The sequence below is a fragment of the Podarcis melisellensis genome, assembly GCF_964234715.1.
Source record: "Podarcis melisellensis genome assembly, chromosome: 7".
NCBI lineage: Eukaryota > Metazoa > Chordata > Lepidosauria > Squamata > Lacertidae > Podarcis > Podarcis melisellensis.
This window is the reverse complement of record NC_138539.1, coordinates 10,295,732-10,319,405: the sequence shown is the minus strand read 5'-3', so window position 1 is coordinate 10,319,405 and position 23,674 is coordinate 10,295,732. Positions and strand designations below refer to the sequence as shown.

Below are 23,674 nucleotides of genomic sequence, written 5' to 3'. Positions count from 1 at the left end.
AAGTACTTACAGCATTATGTAATAAATAGGCAGTATCTTCCACATCCAGCACCATTTTTAGACAGTGCAGTTTGATATTAATCTCAAGGAGTCCAGAGAGAAATAAGGATCAGATTTTACTTGGACCCTATGGTAAGCTGGGTTATATAGCCAAGCTGTTGCTCTGCCTAAGCCCACAACTCCCATAATGCCCCATCAGAAAAACTAACACAAACTAGTTCAGAAGGACGTCATTCTTAAGTAGGATTTAAGACCGGTTTAACCGCAAGTGCCCATACCATACAGGTCAGACATCCACAGTGGGGGCAGGGAAGGGGCAAGGCAATACTGGGTTTTACTGTCTGGAATAGCCCTTGGTTTATGTGTAGCAGTAGAGTCGTGCTAATGCCATACAGTATCTCGAGGAGGAAATCCATCTGCATGGAGAGCCTTGCCACTGGGTGAGCACAATGTGCCAGATTATTTTTGACCCAGTTGAAAGATCCTACTTATGAAAGCCTTCTGTTCTGTCAATGTCACCCCGTTTCATGAAAGGCCTAGGTGGGGCATGGGGGAAGATTAAGGTCTTAAAACTAACACTGGTTTGGTGCTCTGAGGGTACAGGGAAGAGCACGCAGTCAAGAGTGTAAATGACTAAGTGTTTAGAAGTGTCAAAAAAAAATCACTTAGGTCATATAGGAGGAGAGAGCAGTATAGAACACTATCTGACCCTTGTGGTGAAATCAGTGTGTAGGACCTGCTTCTCATAAATACAGTTGTTATGGTAGAATGATCTGATGCAAATTCCACTTGGAAGTTGCTTTTTAAAAATTAATCTCTGGAATTCCTGAAGATCACAAACTGCGGCAACACTCTCTTAAACCCCAGGTGCAAACTGGCTTGTTCGGGGGAAATGTACCACTACTGTTACCACTTTGAGATATTTTATATACTGGTGACTCCCTACATACACAGGGGTTCCGATCCAGGTTCCCCACGTGCATATGTGAAATCGCATAAAATGGAAAATGGGGAGTACTCTGGAGAGTCCGGGTGGCTCATGTGGAGACTCATCCCACAGCCCGAAGAGGACCTGTTCGGGCTCCACAGAGGATCTCTTCATGAACCGAAGGAGCAGTGGGGCTTTGTTGAGCTACTCAGCCTCACTGCCTAATAGCTGATTTGTGAGGTAGCGCAGCAGCAGTCACTGCTTTCCGCGCATCAGCAAGCCCTGCTGCTTAACAAAGTTCCCTAACCCCCAGCTCACAGGAGCCTGCGCAGCATGGAGGTTTGCTCAGCTGATGCACAGGGAAGCAGTGACTGCTACCGTACTCCACTGAGACATATACAACTATTAGGCAGGAAAGATGCATGCAATTGGCGCTTTAGGTGCATGTCAGAGCCTTTTAATGAAGGTCCAAAGTTAAGAACAACTTCCAAAGAGCTGCATCATTCACAATCTCATTTTTACAACACCATCAAGTAATGCAGTGGTGTGCAGAGAATCACGTAAAGCTGCTACTCAAGAGCAACATGGAAGAGCAGCCCTGAAGAAATGTTCAAGTGTCCTCTGCAGGAGAGCCATATCATGTAATGCAATCCATAGTTATATGCTACAATGTCTGCTGTGATGCAAGAGTGAAGTAAAAAAAGGAAGCTATACATCTTTTAAAAAACACATAACAGACATGTGTCACAGAGCCAAAACCAAATTGTGCTCCAGTGAATTTCTCAAAGGATGTGGATATATACACCTCCCTTTCATACAGAGTAGGGGCTTTCTCCTTCAGGGCCACCATGCAGGCACATCCACCCCTTTTGACTTGTTTGATCTTGGGCATTGTTCTTTAACGTAGACCAATTATTCTTCTGAGACTCAACTGCTCCTATGAGGTGATGAGCATCAGGTGCACTGCTGCTTTAACCCAACTCCCCACAAGGTGATTTGCCTGCTGGTTGGAAAGGACTCAATCTCCCTAGGTGTGAGGATGTCTCTATTATAGTTCCAGGTGAGAGATGGTAAAGTGTTTGCTTTTTTCTGCTGCTTTTGGATTGTTTTTATTTAGTGGATCTATTTTTCTGTATGTGGTTAATGGACTGTTTTGAGTGTTTTAGTGACATGAATAGATGGGGGCTGTGTGCTTTGGTTTTGTGCAAGTGGAATGAGCTAAGTGACTATGGATTTCTTGAACTATTTATGAGATCTTTATGTTGGAACTGTAATTATGTTGCATGTTATGTTTCTTGATGTTTGTATACAATTTGTTTTGTGGTACTTAGTTTAAAGTATGTAAAATAATGTTACAAACATTGGTTTTGAATATGGAATTTGTACTGTGCTTCTTTTACAGAATTCTTGTTGGGATTTGTTAAAAAGAAAGAAAAATGAAGTCATCTATAAACAAACTAAATCAATGCATAAAAAATAGTACAACAAACATTGTTGTGTAAAACGGCTTTTTGTTTGTTTTAGGTGCACTCACAGAAACTTTATTTTTTTTAATTTCTGTTGTAGAACACGTGGCTCCCATAGCTATAGATTGTAACTCCTGCCTCCTCACAAATAACATAATTCCAGCTTATTTTAAGACCATGTCCCCAGATTGTTAATTGGATTGAAAACTTTCCCATGCAGGAGCACATTTGCAAAAAGAATTCATGACAAGCACAAAGTACAGCCAAATCAAAGCCTTCTTCCCAACAACAAAGCTCCAAGCTTCATATCACAACTGACCTGTTTGTCTGATTTCAGGGAAGATTTTTTTCAATAAAGATGTAGCATACTGAAAACAGATGGCATCATCCCCTAATCAACGTCAGTGTTGTAGTAAGAGGCTCTTTACTGACCGATCTGTATTAAAACACTATCTTGGGGGCGGATGGGGGGGGACCAAGGTACACTAATCCGATAGAAGGATAAAAACAAATGTGCCATCTGGTCACGTTATCTCTTGCTTTTAAAGAGGCAGTTTTCTGCTCACTAGACTAAACAATTGCATGTGAGCATTAGTCAAACACATCCAAGAGGTGCCATCATAGCTTGAACTAGACTGGAGCAGTTACACTTTGGCAACTGTCAACAGGAAACATTTGCATGTCAACTCCAAATGAACAACCACATTAATGGCAGGAATACACAAAGAGCTGTGGCACTTGTGGAGGGTAACTATTTTTATTTGGCAAGAAATCAGATAGCCACTAAGCCACTGGATACCAAACCAAGAAACACCAGGACTGGTTTGATGAGGATGACAGCAAAATTGAACACATGATTGACAAGAAAAGGAAGGCCTTTCAGATCTGGCAAAGAGATAGAAACTGTGCCACTAAGGGGGCGGGGGGAACCTACCTTGTAGGTAGCATGCTGTACTTGTATACTCCATGTCTGAGGAAGCTTTAAGGAAGCATCAAGCATTTAAGACTAGCCATGTTTCTCAAGGGGGCTCTGCACATTCCTCACTTTGTTTTAAACAAAGTATTGTAACAGTCAAGCTTTTGAGCCAAAACTGGCTCAACAAAGTAGGCAGCTGTCAATTTAGGCATGCAACACTTACAACAATGAACCAATTAAATTCAGCAGAAGAAAGAACCAACAATAGCAAGAGACTCAAAGAAGATGCCTAAGCTAGCCTGCAAACAGTTATTACCTATATTTGTTTGAAATGTAAAGCCACATACCCACTCTGTTTGTAGCACACTCCTTTAAGACTTGTCAGTGTTGTGCATGTGTGGCACAAAGCCAAGAATCAAACAACACACCATGCTACAACCAGGGAGTTTCAGATATAATCCTATAATCAAAACAGTCAGGTCTGTCTCATAAAGCACGCAGCCTTGGTGTGGATAGGGCTACAGAAGGATCTATTTTAAATTTAGTAGCCATGTATGTTTTAACAGAAGCACCCACATATTCTGTGGAACAAATACTGTTCTAACAAGGTACAGGAAATTTCTCACCTATTTACTGTTATGTTAACTGGACTTTTTGCATCATGGGTACAAAAAAAGTGTAGATTTGCCGTTTCAAAAGTTACAGCCAGTCCTCCTCCTGCAACCAAGCAGCAACTCCAGCCCATTCCAACCAAAGTAGGTCTTAACACTTCAAAGACATCCCATTTATAATAACCACTTTCTATAGTTACGCATCTGATACAAATTTACCACAACTCAAGTCTACGTAGTCTACCTCTAGGCTGTACTGAATAATTGAATGCTCCCTACGGGGGGGGGGGTGCTATTTCCTTCAAAAAAAGATGGAAGAGAATCCTTCCAGGAAGACACTAGGTGTTAGTGAAAAGGCTAGTCTAGAATCCTTTCCCTCCAAATATGCTTCTTTTTTCTGTTTTAAAGATGGAGGGAATGCTTTCATACAGACAGAAATCAGTCCTGCAAGCCTTTTACTGTCTAGACGCAGATAGGCCTTGTTATGGAAATGGTCAAACAAGCCTAGTTTGGGCAGGAAAAAAAGTACATCACAAGCTTGATTAGCATGTAATGAGCACACAGTTCTCCAAGTTCCTTTATCTAACAATTTTAATATTTTTCTATGCTTAGGGCATAACACGGGGTAGACATTAGGTGCCTATTTATGTGCCCTGCTTGCTTGCTGATTTGAAACTTCGGGAATGTTGTGCAAATTTTTTCTAGGTATTTAACTACAGGAATTTCTCTTCCTCCCACCCCCATTGCACTGTCACCATGTGGATAGATCAATACAGCTATTTCAATAGAACAGAACAAACTCATCTTGTTACAGTACAAGAAAGGTTTGGTTCACTAAACACACAACACGATGAAGAGTTCAAATCCTGGTCATTAAAGAATGGCCAAGAGCTATGCTACTTTAACTGATTGCTTGACTCCTCTTCACCACTTGTAGTTGTGTGGTAGCGGAGGCACAAGTCTCAGATTGCAGGCTGGACTACACTACTACAGTGTAAGTAATAACTTCCGTATGGACTCCTGTGAGCTTCATGCAAGCATTCAGAGGCTCCTGAATCTCTGGATGATTCCCTGCTATGGGCTTGTCTCATATCATATTGCATTATATCATATCTAGAGTTACTCCCAGATCAGTAATGTACAAATATACATGACTGCTCTGAGGCTTTGACAACATGTATAACCATGTATTATTTGTTTCTACTTGGAATCGGTAGTTTACCTAACTGTAGGGTAATTTGAAGCCTAGCAAATCTTTAACCTAAAGCTGACCCAGTAAAGATCTGGCAAACATTTATTTTCTTCAGTACAAACATTGACACATTTAATACAAATCAATCAACAATTCAGCCAACAGGTTCTCAAGCCACCACCCTTTGCTGTTTCTATTTGTAAGTTTTTAGAAACCAGTATGAGAAATGTGTGTGGCAGAAAAAACATAAGATGGAACAGAGGCAGCATGCTAGAAAAGTAACTACTAGGGTACCTGAAGCAATTTATTTACTCATGCTGCTGCAACAGCATTTTTACATAAATTGATATTTTCATTTGATTTTCTGTCTGGCGTTCACCATACGAACCCAGAGCAGGTTACAACAATAAAATATACAATTATGAAAACAAACAAAACCATTACAATTATAAAACATAAAACTGTTCCGAAAGGAGCAGAACAGTATTAACATGGTTTCGACAAGATTTACGAAGGTTTATTAAAATAATCATGGAGTAGTTTTAGTTTTGCTAAGCAGGGCATAAATAAAAAACATAGTTAAGAATTTACAAGTTGATTATATGTATGTCCATAATTTAAGAGTTCTGAAATAAGTTTTTACTAAGTTGGAAGCTTCACTTACCTGAACATCAAAGTCAGGTAGGAGATGTGTGATTGCCTAGAAAAGCATCATACAGAAAAGGAGGTCAGGGGAAACGAATCCAGGTGGTTTGATTTCAATTTCAAAATGCAAACAAACAGCACCAGCAACACAATATTTCATTGTGGAATTTCAACTGCTCATGGCTGGCTGGCTCTCTCTACTCCCCTTTTCCAGGACACTCCATTCCATTCTCCCCCTCTTTGGTATTCCACCCCCTCCCCTCCATCAGTCATCCAGCATTCAATTACCACTGGGCATGCTCAGTCCTCATTGGGCTGCTTTCTGTTCGAATCCCCATGCAGCAAATGTTCTCTCTCTCTCTCTCTCTCTCTCTCTCTCTCTCTCCATACATATTGTAAACCTTTAGGCTTCCCCACCCCACACAATCCTGCTGATAACATTTCTCTTCTGTGTTGATGGTGCATAAGGACCAGCACTCAAGAGAATAGAGATAATTATTAGTACAGTGGTACCTCGGGTTAAGTACTTAATTCGTTCCGGAGGTCTGTTCTTAACCTGAAACTGTTCTTAACCTGAAGTACCACTTTAGCTAATGGGGCCTCCTGCTGCCACCACTCGATTTCTGTTCTCATCCTGACGCAAAGTTCTTAACCCGAGGTACTATTTCTGGGTTAGTGGAGTCTGTAACCTGAAGCATCTAACCCGAGGTACCACTGTACATGATGGTGTTAGAAGATCAGGATGGGGAACTGTATCTGCCTGGTGGGATGGATCCCTAATTCTCCCACTCTTCCTTTGTCAACTTTAACAGGTGGGTGTACAACCCACATATCAGTCATTGGAAACAAGATTAAGATGTTGGGCAAATGGCACCTGCCAAAATTCAAAAGGGCTCACTGTGACTGCTGATCAACTGATCAACAGTTACAGTGACCTCCTTTGAAGGTGCACTTCAAAGCGTGCCTTTTTCAAAGGGTTTTTTCCTATTTCAATCTGCTTCTCAAAATGAAGCTTTGATTTGGGAAGTGGCTTGAAAGTGGACAAGCTACTTTGAAGGCACACTCTTATGCCAGCTGGCGCTTGGAACATACCTTCTGAGAAGCTTGCTCCATTTGCTCTGCAGAGTGGGGGGACAGCACCATTTTAGGAAGCAGTTTGAATGCAAACTGTTTCAACACGGAGCAAACAAGCCCTACTGGGGAACTCCCTGCATGCAGCTGATCCCAGGGAGGCTTCCTCTCAGCACTGATCAGCAATGACAGAAAGCTCAACTTGCAAAGGAATAACTGGAAGTTCACATTAAGTTCCTAATCATTCATTTGCATCCATGTCTGTACAGGCCCCACACCTGAAGTCATATAGAATGTCAGCTGAAGGGCAGGTGGCTGTGGTTTGTGCAAAACATCCATGTGGGCCAAACTGGAACCAGTGCCAGGACTAATTAAACCCACAGGCTGCATGTTCCCCACTGCTGTTTAATTTTGTCTTAACAGAATTTCTAGTTTTTAGAACTAGGGTTTGTGAAACTTGGAACTCTAAGAGAATAGTAGTATTCAGTGTAACATTAGTTACGAGCCGTGGTTAGTGCACACAGCCGGAGGATTTCTGCTTTGCTCCTCCCTTGCTCCCAATGGGGAAACAAATCACAAAGGTCATATTAGCATTAAATTCGAAATGGAATGTGTGGTCTCCTTTGCCCAAAATCTAGGGGCAACAAGTTGGGGAAGGCTGCTTTAGAGCATTATGCTTTACAGGAGGACAACTGGATGATCCAGTGTGATCTTGTGCTCTCCCAACACCAACGCTACTATCAATAGTAAGGTACCTAGGCTCCCCGTGCACCCTTAGGTAAGGAGTTGTACTGGTGAACCCCTGTCCCTTGTGTCCTTGGCAAGATGTTGGCAGCCCAGAGCAGTGGAGAAGTGGCCTGAAGAGCACATGGACCGACACGTGGGCTCCTAGTCACTCCCAGTCAACACTCCTGGCAAGCGTGCTAACATGAAAATTCAGCTGCTAGCATTTCCAAAGCAAAAGTTAAGTCATGTGAAGTGATGCTTTATTCTGTTTCACTTATGTAAACCCAGTCCTTTGGTTCTCTTATTCCCAGGGTGGCATAAGAACAGAAAGTGAAGCAATTTTTAAAAGGCAGGGTAAAACAAACATTAAAAACGGGCCTACCTTATGTTATAAAATTCTTGGGCAAATAATACATTCTTTATTTGGTGGCAGAAGACATAAGATTGAGGGTCACATGTGGGCTATGGTGGACCTTTTTCTGGTGGTCATGCACCTAACCTCAGAAGGCAGGGGCATCTGAAGAAGGGCTTCAAAAGATAGCCTCTGCCTTAGGACAAATTCATGTGGGCGTCAGTGGTCCATCATCAGCAGGTTTAGCTTACCTCTTCTCTCTCCACTAATGGTTTCACCTCCGTAATGTGAGCGTCAGGGCCGTCTGCCGACATTGTCAGTAGCTGGTACCTAAAAATGTGAAGAACAACAGTCCTGAGTACAACTAATATTTACTACATATAAAAATAGATTTCTAAAATTTTATGAAATTTCTCAAGAGTGAAAAATGTAAAGGCATACAGAACACTGCAAAGATGAAAAGTATGGCACATAGACTAAATGAGGCAATGGAAATTTATCATTGTTTCTTTCATCTGGAGTTACAAGATTACATGGACGTTCCGTATTTTAATACCCAGGTATATACTCATTCTATGAATCAATCTTACGTGGCATCTTGAACCCAGATTGCTTGAATTAACAGAAACTAGATTAAGAGAAAGTATTAGGAACACTATGGACTATTAGTTTTTTTATTAGTACACCGAAAGGAACATGCCAGTCTATTTGTTTCAAGTAAAGTGCATAAAATAATGAAGGAAACCACAGGAGGGGAAGCTGAATAATAAGTTCCTGCAGTTTTCCAGCAGGAGCTGGCTAAAGGAACAAGCCTGCAGCCTGTGTAACACACAACAAAGTTTAGACACAGTAGCTTTGGGTCAGCTACAAAGTCCTGGATGTCCTTTAAACAGGAATGCAATTTTCCAACATAGGTTTAAGAACTGAAGCATTAAGAACTGGCTTTTAACAGTTACACTTTTTATATGGCTTCTGGTTTCTTTTGAAAAAGGATTACATATTTCTACACAATCTTAACCAAGGAGTGTTAACTTGCAAAAGAAAAACAGATTAAATGAAATACTTGGTTGTTGATTATTTAAAGAAACTGTGAAGGATGTGCCACAAAGGGAAAGTCAGTTGCAAAAATTGGTTTAGCATGAAGTGCCACTTATAATGAGGAAAATGGCAGTTTGTGTTCTGTCGAACATCAAAGGCTCCCTATCAAGATTCAACCTCTAGAGGGAGTTAAGAGCACATGGACAAACTACTTATCTTATAAATGCAAGTCAAAGGAATGCTTCTTCAAGTTCATCTCATGATAAAATAGAGGAGGATTTATACAATGTCATAGCCACTGATGGGTTTGTTGGAGTGAGTGAATCAGGCTTAACAGCCTATGACATGGGAAGGCTGTGTGTCTTTCTACAATGCACCGCCAGTGGAAGCTGGTTCATTAGAGGAAATGGGCACTGGTTCTCACCAAGCTCAGACAGCCCCCACCTGCCTGCCTTCTTACTTGCAACCAGTCCAGGCGGTGGATTTAGCTGTCAACACCATCCTTTTTATTCTGTGTTGCCCTTGTAGAACTCAGCAGGCAGGAGGCTGAAGGCAAAACTAAACTTTGTTGGCTCTGGCTCCACCCAATTTTGGTCTCCCTGCCTTCTGCCCTTCCAATCGTAATGGGCACCAGCTACCACTGATGCACTGAGAACAAAAAGCAAAGTTTTGCTCTCCTGAGCAAGTTGACAAGGAAATGTTACATTTCCATGGAGTCAATATGAGTACAAATGCATAGGAAGCTCAAGGTGGTTTTTTTCTTAAATGGTTGGAGATCATTCAAGGATGAATTTGAAAACTTCAGCTCCAAAGTGGGATCCCTGCCCATTAAGATATGTCAACGTCAATTAATCATTAGATCTTGTCTCTTCTAATGGATGCCACAGCAGAAAGTGTATTATTTTATCTATCCAGTGCACACAGATACAGCTAGAAGAATGAGGTGCTGGGAGAAATGTAACTGCATAATTAGAATACTTGCATTAGCTGTAATTTGAGAAAAATTCCTATGTTCAATAGGCCAAAATACAAAACTTGTTTTATATCTGTAGTTATTCCTGCTAGCAAATTTACAGATGGATTTTAACAAGGTTCTCTACTGGGGCCCCTCTCCACCTTTTGCTACTTTATAGGTCATAAGGTCTTCTAAATAGAATAGCCTGCTTATGCAGTCATAATAGGTTCCCATCAACCTCAGTCTCATTAATGCAATTGTGGCCAATCTAGTTAAGGATTAAAGCCCAACACTGTCACTCTTGTTAGAATTAATGACCCTTAATTGTGTAGCAAATTCCCCTTCAAATGGATCACGTACTTATGCCAAACTGGGAAGGAGAAAACAAAGTCACCGTGCGACCTCAAAAAGCATGACTAGGCATTGTGACTCCACAGCCTGGGTCTTCCAAGAGCCAACTATGCCACTGGTGTAGTTCTCATCTCCATCTGTAGAGCCTCCCTCCTCCCATGGCTTAACACAGAGACAAGAGCGGAGGTTGCCATCTGTGAATATAATTCTTCCCAGCATTTGTAGGACCCTGAGCTCTGGTACTTGAGGCAGCCAACACACACCCTCACCTTCAGTCCCCAAACTTTCTCAACGTTTCTTGCTTTCAAGCTTGTTCTCAGGTGCTATATCACTTGTGTCAACTAAGTTACGATCTATAGGCATATTACAATTAAAACTTAAAAGATCAGGAGTATACATTTGCCATTCTGGTTTTTGTTATGAACTTTTAATAATAGTTGACTTCTAAAACCTATTATGAATTACATTTTAACCCTTTATCAATTTAGTGGCTTAGACTTAGTGAACCTAGTAGTAGAGTTCATTTTGTATTTAAGTACAACAGAGTTTCAACAGCTGAAAGTGACCCAATCAAATCAACCTTTTTCTGGTTTATGTTTGGGTTATGCAAGTAATTTCCAAATTAAGTTATTTGTTTCATTGTTTCCACAATGTATATAAATTAGGAGGTATAATCTTACAAGCCACATCTTGTTTAACAGCTCCTATTTGAAAGGGGATATATAGAAAAGTATTTAACGTATTGATGACGTTTTTTGTGGAATGCCCTCCTTAGTGAGGTGAGCCTGTCCCCTTCATTACTGAACTTCAGTTGAAATTTAACAACATCCTGTTAACCCAAGCATATTATTCCTGTCACTGATCTATCAATCGCCTTCTAAGAAACTGCCTTGGCGATGTACACTGAAGATAATCAGAAACAGCTTAAAGAACAAAAACAGCAAATACATTTAAAACAAAACTGAAACCATACAAAGTAAACACTCGTGATAAAGACCTATTTATCCAGTTGGGAAAATCTGTGGCTGATGTCTTCAATTGTTTCTGGACAGTGCAGGTGTCTGTCAAGGTAGGACAGGAATGATATTCCACAAAACAGGGGCGGCCACATTAAAGCCCTGCTGGCTGAGAGATACTGGCTGTGGCAACAGTGAATTAAAAAACACTGATTTCAAATGGTTTTAAATGGGTTTATATTTGATTTTAAATTGTACCGTTTTAACATTTAGCTGTTTGCCACCTTGGGTTCCTCTGGGAGGAATAGCAGGAAACAATTTTTAATAAATATATTTTGGAACATGGTTCTTCATATTCCAGCAATTATAAGGGACAATAGATAACCCTTACTACTTCTACTCTACTTGTTCTAGTCTCTCAACTGTATCTTTATTATACCCATATTCTACAATTTTTCCAGAGGCTGTTATCTAACTGTTCTAGACAAACAGAAACCAAATTCATTTTATTTTTTTCAAGAATTCTATACCACCCCTATACCGCAGAAGAGTCTATGGTGACTTAGTCAAGACAGTCATTTAAAATACAACATATACAACATCATCCACGAAATAAAATAAATCCATAACAGCCAGACAATTGTGCTAAAAGCGTGGTACTAGTAACCAGAAAATGCCTGGATGAACAAATTAGGAAGTGTCAAAAATCAGCTAATCCAGATTCACTGCCCTCACACAGAAGTTCATCTATTTAATTAGATTCATATGGCACCATTTATCAAAAGATCCACATTTTATGCACATTTTACAGAATTTCAAAATACTTCTATTAAAAACTGCATCAGAACATCTATATTTTTCCAAATGTGTGCAGTCACACTGAGGGAAGGGTATGCGCATTTTGATATGCAACCATAGAAATGACATTTCCCACTGAAAGCTGGACAGCTGGACAGACCATAGCTACTGCAAACACAGATAATCTTTTGGCAAAATAAGAAAAGTGCTTCCCTTCTGATCCTTATTGGCATTGTCATAATTACTTATTGAAATAGACCACACACACACACACACACAGCATTTTTCTCAGTAATTTAACATGTTTCTCCTAAAGGTGCTTATCTTTACACAGAAGTCAAATCGAATGCTATGGGAAGTCATTCCTTGATTTCACCACCAAAATGAATTCAGGGGAGATGAACGCTAGGTAAGTCAATGTTTTCCCCTTTTCAACATTCTAGCCCAGGGCTGCAAGAGGCAACAGAAGAAGGCAAGACTACACACTCACTCTCTCTTTAACATGATAGTTTTCTACATGCAAGGAATTTTTAATAAGACACTCAAATGTGGGGAACCTTTTCTTCAAGGAGTCACAGTATGGCATCAATATGTCTTTAATCAGACTGTTAACTTTCATCCATTGCCACTACTGATTAGTTGAAGCCATAGGCTACTAAACAGTTACAACACTTGGCACAGAAAAGTATTTCATCAGAGGGCTTGAAAGAGAAGTAAATAAAATATGCAAAGGAAAAAATGCTATTTTGACATGAAAATTTATGGGGTAACTGAAAAGTTTTCAACCTAACCCAAACGAAACTCAATTTCAACTCAAATTCTCCCTGGTTTATGTGGAAAACAAGTACCAATGAATTCAACAGACCTTATTCCCAAGTTTATGTAACAATAAAGCCTTAGAATCAGAACTTCAACATCTCTCATCTGCAAGCGCTAATCTGTTTTCCAAATTGTAACTGGATTAATCCTTTATTATATCCCAAAGTAAAAGGCGGATGGGCTTTGCTCTATTGCCTTCTCACATTTTTAACAGAACATTTGAGAAATATTTTGTGAGGCATGTTAAAATCTTTCTCTAATTATGTATTGGAAATATGTTAGAAATATTAATAAAGAAATCAGAAATTTTGATTTCTAACTCTGACTTCAAGAAGGGAGCGTCATCAACAGCTCAGAATCAGCTATTTTTTGCAGACTGTATAGGTACTACTGATGCTTCATTTACCTTTGTGAAATACTAGAGTTCTTGTATTTTTTACTTTGTATTTTATGATTATCTGGATAGTTAGTTAGGGCTTTGTATTTGTTTTCCATATTAAAATAGTCACTGTTACCAATCACTGATACAGATTGACTTGTAATACTGATGACTTGCCCCCCCCCCTTCTTGCAATAAAATTCCCAAGAACAATTCTTCCTCAAAGCAGACTATTTCAGTACAGTGGTACCTCAGGTTAAGAACTTAATTCGTTCTGGAGGTCCGTTCTTAACCTGAAACTGTTCTTAACCTGAAGCACCACTTTAGCTAATGGGGCCTCCTGCTGCCGCTGCGCTGCCGGAGCACGATTTCTGTTCTCATCCTGAAGCAAAGTTCTTAACCCAAGGTAATATTTCTGGGTTAGCGGAGTCTGTAACCTGAAGCATATGTAACCCGAGGTACCACTGTTTATGTAAGCTACCTTTCTGCACTTTTATTCTTGCGTATATTAAAATTGGTTTGTGGACCGCATTAGAAACCGCACATGCACACCATGAAAAACATGTGCACATTTGTGTATGTATGGATCAATCTAAATCAACAAAACCACCATAATCATAAGGATATCAGCTAAGCTAAAACAGTTAAAACTGTAGTTATCTGGGACCACCACCACAAAAGTCATAATCCAGCTACCAACAAGTATCTGCTTGGAGAAATATCCTCTACCTGCAAATTTCTTTTTAAATCTTTAATCATACCAAAGTCTAAAAACAAGTTCTCTGTTCAGTATTTTTTAAAAAAAACAATGACTATGCCCAAGAATTCCCTAACCTAAAAACTCACATACCACATTGCTAACTTTGCTTTGCCAGAGTAAATACCTTTACTATCTCCAAGAACCTTGAACTTCGTCACAGATCTTGTGAGCCAACCTCCTTCACCTCTTCCCTTTCAGTTTATTGTTCAACTATGTTCTTTGGGACTTTGTTACTGCTAATATCAGGGACCTCTTATTTCACTTCGGTTTGTGCTTGCCTTCACTATTTTCTACATTGTTACTGGCCAGAATTCTTAGAAATACAGTCGTACCTTGTGTTGCATTAGGTTCATGTTGTGTCTTTTTGGCTTGCGAACGCGGCAAAATCGGAAGTGTATACTTCTGGGTTTCCCCGTGCGCCCAAGTGCAGAAACATTCTGCGCGCTTGCACAGAAGAGCCACTCTAGTTGCAACTTTTCAGGATGCGAACAGCACCCAGAATGGATTGTTTCCACAACTAGAGGTACCGTCGTATTTCTTTAGGTTGCTTGCAAGGGACCATCCACCCACCCAACAAAGAGTTGCTTTTTCTGCTTTTCAGCATCCCGGGGAGTACAGTGGTACCTCGGGTTACATACACTTCAGGTTACATACGCTTCAAGTTACAGACTCCGCTAACCCAGAAATATTACCTCGGGTTAAGAACTTTGCTTCAGGATGAGAACAGAAATCGTGCTCCGGCAGTGCAGCAGCAGCAGGAGGCCCCATTAGCTAAAGTGGTAATTCAGGTTAAGAACAGTTTCAGGTTAAGAACAGACCTTTGGAATGAATTAAGTACTTAACCCGAGGTACCACTGTATTATTTCTTTCCCCAATAGTAGTAGTCCTAATAAAAGAAAGAAGAGGGGCTAGGTTTTTTTTTTAAGAGTTGAATATGGTTTGAAAACAAAATTGCTGCTTGAAATGTGTACACATCCACTTTCACCTCTGAAAGAATAAAAACCATCTCTGAGCAGAGGCACACCGTGAGAAGCACAATATCTCAAATCCCTTTCATCTCTTTAAAAATTATGTCTCCAAATAAATTTCTACCCAACAAGTTATAAAGCTATTTTTTCCAGTACTGCAATTATTTCAAGGTTGTACATCATTGGCTGGTGTTTTTTTAAAAATACACTGAAGGGAAAGAAAGCAGAACATAAAACCAAGCAAATGTGCATCCATAAAGACAAGAAATAATTGACCTATACAGTTGAAAAGTATGGCAAATCTATAGAATCACATAAGAAGGTAAACGTGTCTTTTTTTCTTGATGAATATTCCAATGAACCAAAAAAACCCATGCCATTTCTGTAAGAAGTCACTCCTGTTCCCATATCAATTTCCATGTTCATTCATCTACCCACCTTTCACTACCTACATCTATAACTTTCACTAATTAATTTGATAGCTCTAAGAGGATTAGACTAATTTATGGAGGATAAGACTAGCAATGAATACAATTCATGGTCACTATATGCTACCTCTAGGATCAGAGACAGAATATTTCTAAGTACCAGTTGCTGGGGAACAGCACAATAATGCTATTGCCCTCATGTCCTGTCCCTGCGCTTCCTCTTAGACATCTGGTTGTGGGTAAACTAGATAGGCCTTTTGTCTGATTCACCATTTGGTCTCAATGGTCATATCTATCATTTTAAGTGTATCAGCTGCTTCGCAATAGCTGGCGGGAACAAGTTATGTTACGACCAACATATTCTCTGGCAACAGTTTAGGCCTTCTATAATGAACACCTTCAAGGTATCCAAGAACTAAGGTGATTTAACTCAGTTTCCCTTTGCTTTGTGAGCTATCCCTTCAAGAATAATTGCAAAAATATCTGAAAGCTTTTGAGGTTTCCTCCATCTTACAAGCAATTAATTAATTAATTAATAATTTATTATTTATACCCCGCCCACTACAGGCGGCTTCCAACAAAAGAGTAAAAATACATTAAAACATCAGTCATTAAAAACTTCCCTAAACAGGGCTGCCTTCAGATGTCTTCTAAACGTCAGACAGTTCTTTACTTCTTTGACACCTGATGGGAGGGCGTTCGACAGGGCAGGTGCCACTACTGAGAAGGCCCTCTGTCTGGTTCCCTGTAACTTTGCTTCTCGCAGTGGGGGAACCACCAGAAGACCCTCGGTATTGGACTTCAGTGTCCGGGCTGAACGAAGGGGGTGGAGATGCTTCTTCGGGTATAAGCAAATAAAGTTCAAGTATTAAAATTCAATTTAATCCCTGTAACCTGGAAAATAATGTGCTCAGCTTGGTTCCAACAAGCCTCAGTTTGCAGGCACAGCTAGACCTGGCAGAAATATTCATGACAAACACTATACATCCAACATGTGAAAGCATTAACCATGACCCCCCCCCAAAAAAAAAACAACCAGTTCAGCCTTTACATTATCATATGCCCTCTATAATTGATTTTATACTGCACTTCATTCAAGTGAGCCTAGGCTAAACAAAGTTTTCAAGGAACAACTGTGCTTCCTAAAAGGTAAAGGTATCCCTGCCTGTATGGGCCAGCCGTATCCGACTCTAGGGTTGTGCGCCCATCTCACTTAAGAGGCCCGGGGCCAGCGCTGTCCGGAGACACTTCCGGGTCACGTGGCCAGCGTGCCGAAGCTGCTCTGGCGAGCCAGCACCAGCACAGCACATGGAAACGCCGTTTACCTTCCCGCTTTTAAAGTGGTACCTATTTATCTACTTGCACTTAGGGGTGCTTTCGAACTGCTAGGTGGGCAGGAGCTGGGACAGAAAGACGGGAGCTCACCCCACCGCGGGGATTCGATCAGCAAGTCCTAGGCACTGAGGTTTTACCCACAGCGCCACCCGCGTCCCATTTGTGCTTCCTACCTTAGCTTTAAATTCTGTAGTCACAAATTAGTGCAAGAACTGCTGTAGAAATGCTGGCTTAAAGAAACTGTGCTTGGAATGAACTCAGGGAGTGTAACTTAGATGTTGAACAACACTCTCCATGTATCCAATACCCTTCCAAGCTGCCAAAAAACAAATCACATTTCTTTCCCCATGCCTACCAGTGATGTGGAGCAGGGGAACCCATGCTATCATATCCCACCACACATTTCATTAGATTATGTCCTGGAGGAGCAGAAAGAAAGCCATACATGAGTGGCAGAAACACACTGTTTTTGGTGGCAGTCATGTGGGCTTTTCGTAACTTCTCATTTCACCCTCCGAAACATGCAAGTCCAACTGGATCCAACTGGGGGAAAATCCAGCTGAAGAAAACAAGGCTATTGATTCATCTTCTTGCCATAATTTATATATTTAGATTTATATATTGATTTTCTGCCTGAATAAGTAAACTTCCAAGAAACCAAAAGTTAACATACTAAGTGCTTCTTAGCTTTCCAGAAAATGCTACTTGTTATCCTACATGTTTATTAAACAATGGACCCATCCTGGCAGTTATCAAGATCCATTTTGCACCTTCAGCATGATGGCAACTGTGCAAAACAGTGTGCTTCTCAACTGGTCAATGCTATCGCATGGAGCTGGCCAGCTCTGCAACGTTCAGGAATCATCTTGTGTGACAAACATTCTGAAATAATCCAGGGGAATACACTTGGCAGTCTGAATGTTTTCTCTCCAATTCAACCATTTTAGAAGATTTGCATTTGCCCGCTGAAACATCAAAATCCTCTTAGCAGCAATATTACATCAGGAGTTTATTTTATCTATTACAAGCCCAGCCCCATCACTCCTCTTCTCAATACCCCACTTTTGTAAACATGACCTAGATGTACACAGCAGCATTTAATATACCTAAACTTAGCCAGTCCACCAAACAATTCATCCTATTACAAACTGTGACAGAAGTGCAAGTGGAAGAATGACTGACAGTAGGGGAGTGGGGTGGAATATTGGGCAGTTAGAGCAAACAACTGGTAAGAAATGTTGCTTGGAAAATGGCAGAGTTGTAGTTGCAAAGGAAAGAGAGGGAAAGGGGGGATGAAATGGGAATAATAATGAAATGTATGTAAGAGTTGGAATAGCAATTATAAAAGGTCAGTAAATCAGAACTCAAGACTTCTGAATAAAATGACCACTTCTGAACATTATGTTCCTAAGTAAATATAAGCTAATATTTTAATTGTACTGTATTGTATTGTGTTGTGTTCTGGTAGGATGTTGTGATAAACTTATCTCACCCATGTGTCTTGTACAGATGTACTTGAGTAAGAATATAAATGGAGAATCTCACTGCTCTCTGCAAGTCAGAAGGTAGTGCCAGCTGGCTGGACTCAGCATAGCTGCAGAGAGACTAACCTTGGTAACCACTGCAAGACAAGCGCTTCTTATGGGGGATCCCAGAAATGTCACAATACGCTTATCAGCAAGTTTGGCTTACTGCACACAGTATATAAATATGCTAAGATTAAGACTGCTAGACAGTAATAATTTATATGTTAATGAGGTCTGGCCACAATGGCCTTTCACATCTCCAAGGTCAGCGACAGAAAGCACTTTTCTTCTCTAGAAACTAGACTGCATTGCACTTTGATAGCAAAGGTTCTAACCTCAAACACGTATATCCCAGAATTGGAGTCTATGCTAATCATGACCACTGCGCTTCACAATTGCTGTTTATGACATCTACAGTTGCAGAAATACCACATTATGACACCTCAGCATGGCAGTTAAGCCAGTAATATTGTATCCATATGTAGCTATGGGCCAGAGATTGAGAAGAAATGACTTGCCTAGGGCTGCCCAATGAGTCTGGTTTCAAATTTGCTTCTCGAACTCTTAAATTTATTATAATCATCCAAATAATTTATATAAAGTTAAACCAGATTCAAACTCCTGAAATTCAGGAGCAAAGCTACTGCCAGCTGAGCCAGCCCAAGCCTAGCAAAGGGAGAACAAGACTTTAAAATATAGTTTGACTTGCATTACCCTTTTTGATGGTGCACATTCTGCCAGCTTGCCAGGACATGTGAACAGAACCAGGATCCACTTTAAGTTTCCCCTGCCAAGTCCTGTCCTCACCATGTCTGCTTTTGAAGATTTACACAAGTCTCAGTTCAGACAGCTTCAGCACGCCTGGCTAAGTTGCTTTGGTGTATCTTCAGCTGAGCCACAGCTAGGGACTCAGCCAGAAAGGTGCTACATCCTAACTTGCTCATCCTGGTGGATCTTTAGGACTGCCCCCTAACAGGTTTCCATTAAAAGGTTCTTGCTAGTCTCTTTTAATCAGCCCCTGATCAGTTTCAGGCAAAACTATAAACATTGTGCAAAACACTGCAGCTGTCAGTTCTGCTAACATGCTGCTGCTATAAGATTTGCAAGCACAAAAGCTTGCAAAATAAAAGCACCCACTCTTTCCCCCCCTATAAATTATGATTAGACATAGCTCAAGAATTACCTTTGTGGATTAGACAATGGTCCATTTAGTACAACATTCCGTGTCTAACAGCTGCGGGTCACAAGCATGACATTCAAAAGAAAGATATTTCCTTGTCAATTAGCAATTCTGTATTTATATTTTGCTTTTCTAGTCAAGGCAGATCTCCCCAGTGGCTAATTAAAAACAATCCATTAAAAGGACCTTTCACCTTGACACAGCCTTTCCTAACCTGGCACCCTCCAGATGTTCTTATCTACAACTCCATCAGGCTCGGTCAACATAGCTGATGGTCAGGGCTGATGGGAGATGTAGTCCAAAACATCTGGATGACATCTGTCAGGGAACGCTGCTGAAAAATGTCAAAGGTATCTCTAGGCATTTTCTTTCACTGTGAATACTTGTGGAATCCTAATACTTTTTCAGTTTCAACAGCACACCAAGGAGGAAAAAGCTGTCTAAAAATGCTCTATAAAAATCTTGACTTTCAGGAGACCTCTCTACTTGCTTTTCTAACTACAAAATGACATTATTTACTCTTGTCTTCAATCTCACTACAGCATCTCTTTGTAACTGTGGCTCAGCCCTAACTTTACTGTAATGCAACTTTCATTTTTGTCCAAAATCCTTCACAGCATCTCACTTTCTCATAATCCTATAGCTTAGTTTGTAATTCACCACCTTTGACTCAAACCCTTTAACCATTTTAACTAAACAGATTATCTTCCCTCATTTCTTATCTTTCTCCCTGCATTTTCTGCAATTTTCCTCATTTTGTTTTAACTTTTCTTCTGACACACTTCTCATAATTTTCTCTTTCCTTTACCTTTATTTTCCCCTGCAAACATTCATTTGAAAATATAGCCCAAACATCTTCAGCAGCAAATCCTCAATAACTAGAAGCTCTGAGTTGAATCCAGAGCTAGGTTGTTCTCAAATGCTGCATTTATTGATCAGTAATCCCAATCTGTTTGCACAAAGTTTGTGGTAAGGTTATACAACACCTGTTTATTCATCATTCATTCTGGTTTGTTTGTGGTGAGGTCACATGATGTCACATAGAGCAATTGTTACCTCACAGTTATCAGTACATTTCCCTATCAACTTCCTTACTGCAAAAGTCTATACCTGGAAAATAATATGCCTGGAAGTGACTTAAGTCATACTTTGAGAAGACCCACTGAAATCAGTGGGACTTACGTTAGCCATAACTAAGTTCTGTTGAGTTCACTGTGTCTGAATTCAACCCTATACTCCTGCAATGTCTATAAATGGTTCCAGCTTCCCCAACCCATATTGAGATTGTAATTTATTTTACCTGCTTAAGAGTCTAGGTTTATCTGATATAGTAGACATTCTATGTTAAGTAAAACTACATAACTGATCATGAACCAAAGTGGACAAATATTTTTTAAAAGATTCAATTATTAATACGTTGTGTCTAAATAACTGCTTATCTTATTCCTTAATCCATGCAAATTAACAACATTGTAAGAAGAACATTGGACTGCATCAAGTTAAAGGCCCATCTAGTCCAGCATCCTGTTCTCATAGTGGCCAACCAGATGCCAGTGAGATGCCCACAAAATCAATAATAATACTGATTAAGCATTAAGACACTGAATGGGTCCATAACAGCCAAGTCAGAAACTGCTTAGAGGTTTTCTTACAACCAAGCAGTATTTAAATTGCTAAATAAATAAATAAATTGTTAAATAAATAAATCATCAGTCATAAAAATCTGCATCAATAGTAGTGGTAAATTCTGCAGTAGTAAGGTCAATAGTGGAGCCAATAGTAACAATAAATTCAATTCAAAAAAATACTGTTGATTAGTAGTCATAACATTGAAAAGATTAGTTGTTATAATAAGTTTAACAGCTATAGTAATTATCAGTGAGTTCAACAGCAGTAAAATCAATTATGTCAGTGAGTAGTAAGTAGAAGTTTCAGTTGAGCAGCACCAATTAGAAATAGTTGTAATGTTTTTTCCCCAACTGGGTAGAAAAAGATGCATACCATATAGACACTTCATTTGACTATGGAAGAATTGTGCTCACACAAAGTATCTTTACTCACTGTAATTAATCATTGTCCACAAGCTTTTTCTTTTGTTCACCTTTAAATACAAGACCTTGCTTCGGCATTCACTCTTCCTATACGTATAACTATATGAGCTACCAGTAGAGGGAGCAGAAATTTGCTTTTCCACCAAGCAAGTTAGAAAACCTCCTAAAGCTTATGGATGCAGTCCTGTATTGACTTTTCCACATCACCCATTACTCAGTTCTCAAACGTGCACTTATGGCTGCACTTGCACTGCTGGAAAGATCCCCAAGGCACTTCCTCAGTCCCAGAAAAATCCTTCAAGGTAAGGACCCAGAAGTGCCCCCCCCGACACCCAATGCTGGCTGCTTCAGACCCCCCCCTTTGCCTCATAAAGGATCAATCAGGCTGTGATCCCCAAATCAGCCTTGGAGAGGAGACAGCTTGACAGGGTTGGTTACTGTTCCTGCATAGATATCCTAAGGCACTACCTTAATATTTGTACCCTGCTGTTTTACCCAAGGAAGATCTCCACGATGGCTGGCATTATTAAAAGCTTTTCTGTTAAAATGGTTAAAGATAAATGCATATCCACACTAACATACAAAAGGAGCAGCCAGTTAATCAAATCAAGATCACCTTAGCAAAAATGAAGGTTTTTTACTGGCCCCGCAAAACCTAATAATGTATATTTTTGAGAATGAAGCCAGATTCTGTTCTCCCACTTGATCTAAAGGTGGCATCACATGAATTAAGGCCTCAGAAGAAGATCTTAATATATGGGGTGATTTTTATCGGAGTTGGTTGCTACTTATAGCAAAACTCCTGTGATCATGATCACTAGAAACCTGCCTATGAGTCATATATGCAAACTCTTGTTAACCAATATAAAAACCCGCAATAAGCTTTCAAATCACAAAAGCAGTTTAAAAGTACAGGCTTTAATTTCTTTTCCTCATTGAAGTCTAGTACAGGGCCAAGCAACAGCTGCTGAGATTACGAAAGATTGGGAGGTGGGGAAAACCAGAAGCGGAATTCTGTGACAGACTGTGGGTTGTTTTGCTGCCAGAAATGGATCCCTGTATTATTTGACTCTATGCTAACCACACACTCTCAATTGGCCACCATTCTGCATCTGACTGCAACTGGAGGACCTCATTTTGGATTTTATTTTTTTTTTATAAAAAGAACGACTTCACAATGCTTAAGAATGCCACCCCATAGTCTAGTAGAAACAGGAGCATTTCTTTACACAGCTTTTTATAGAAAAGGGAAACAGGAAGACAGGGTAACACTGGCAGAGTTTAAGGGGTGCTATAATTATGCATTCTTTTTTGTGTTTTTCTTTGATTTGACGATCTGGGCATAACTCCTAAAGCAAGCAGTCACTAGTAAACTACAACAGCAGCAAAGGAGCCAATGAAATTGAAGAAATAACAGTCTGCTGCAACTTTTTGCAGTTCTGCTTATAAATGTTTGCAACTTGCCAGTTCTAATTTCAGTGTCTGCCGCCACCTCCCTACAGAGTGACAACTTGTTTCCCTATTCCAAGTCCAGCCCAATTGGCTAACTTCTAGAGGTTTCCAGCTGTTTCTACTGTTTTCCAAGGAAGAACATTTGATGTCAAAACGCAAACTGCTAGAATTTCCTTTCCTGTAGAGGTCCTTTCCAAACCAGTAGAATACCAGATCTTTGTTCTCTTCTCTACATGCAAATGTTAGGAGCCCTACACCAAGGATCTCCATAAAACTGGAGTGCCACTAGAAGGAGAGCTCCAGGATGCAAGACATTTTCTTTACCCTTTTCTCTAAAGGGAAACACTTCTATCCACCTCCACACCACTAACTGATACGATTCCATTCTAAAAAAACACCATTTTACAACAAAGAACATCTGCCTAGTCATCCTACTGTATGCCTACAGTGCCAGGGATAAGAGCAGGCATCACTGTTTCCCAAGCTGCTGCCCTTGGAAACTCATGGGTGGTTGTGTGTGTGTGTGTGTATGGTTGTTATACACTTTCCCAGAAAAGAACATGTTTAGACTTGAAAATACTTGTTGATTCCAACTTAATGTGCTTTGCATGGTAGCCCCAGTCACCCAAACATCCCATTTTATGAAAACTTGCCAACTTTCATCAGACAAGCAGCCATTTCTAGCACTTGAGAGTCTATGTATGCTTTCATCAACAAATATGTTACTCTACTTCAGGCAGTAACCACTTTCCTCACCACATCAATTAAAAA

At 40.1% G+C, this 23,674-nt stretch overlaps 1 protein-coding gene across 6 annotated transcripts in view; it reads right to left on the bottom strand.

Moving 5' to 3' along the window:
* NDRG1 (N-myc downstream regulated 1) overlaps positions 1–23,674 on the bottom strand; it is a 79,155-nt gene that overhangs the window by 17,825 nt on the left and 37,656 nt on the right. For 4 of the 6 annotated variants that reach the window (XM_081918897.1, XM_081918899.1, XM_081918895.1 and 1 more), the window contains exons 2-3: positions 8,159–8,237; positions 5,778–5,813 (exon numbers count right to left, since the gene is read on the bottom strand). In XM_081918897.1, coding sequence (XP_081775023.1) covers positions 5,778–5,813; positions 8,159–8,237 — 115 coding nt within the window. Of the gene's footprint in view, positions 1–5,777; positions 5,814–8,158; positions 8,238–18,304; positions 18,499–20,208; positions 20,402–23,674 lie in introns of those variants that run through there. The other 2 variants (XM_081918898.1, XM_081918900.1) reach the window with 2 other exon arrangements.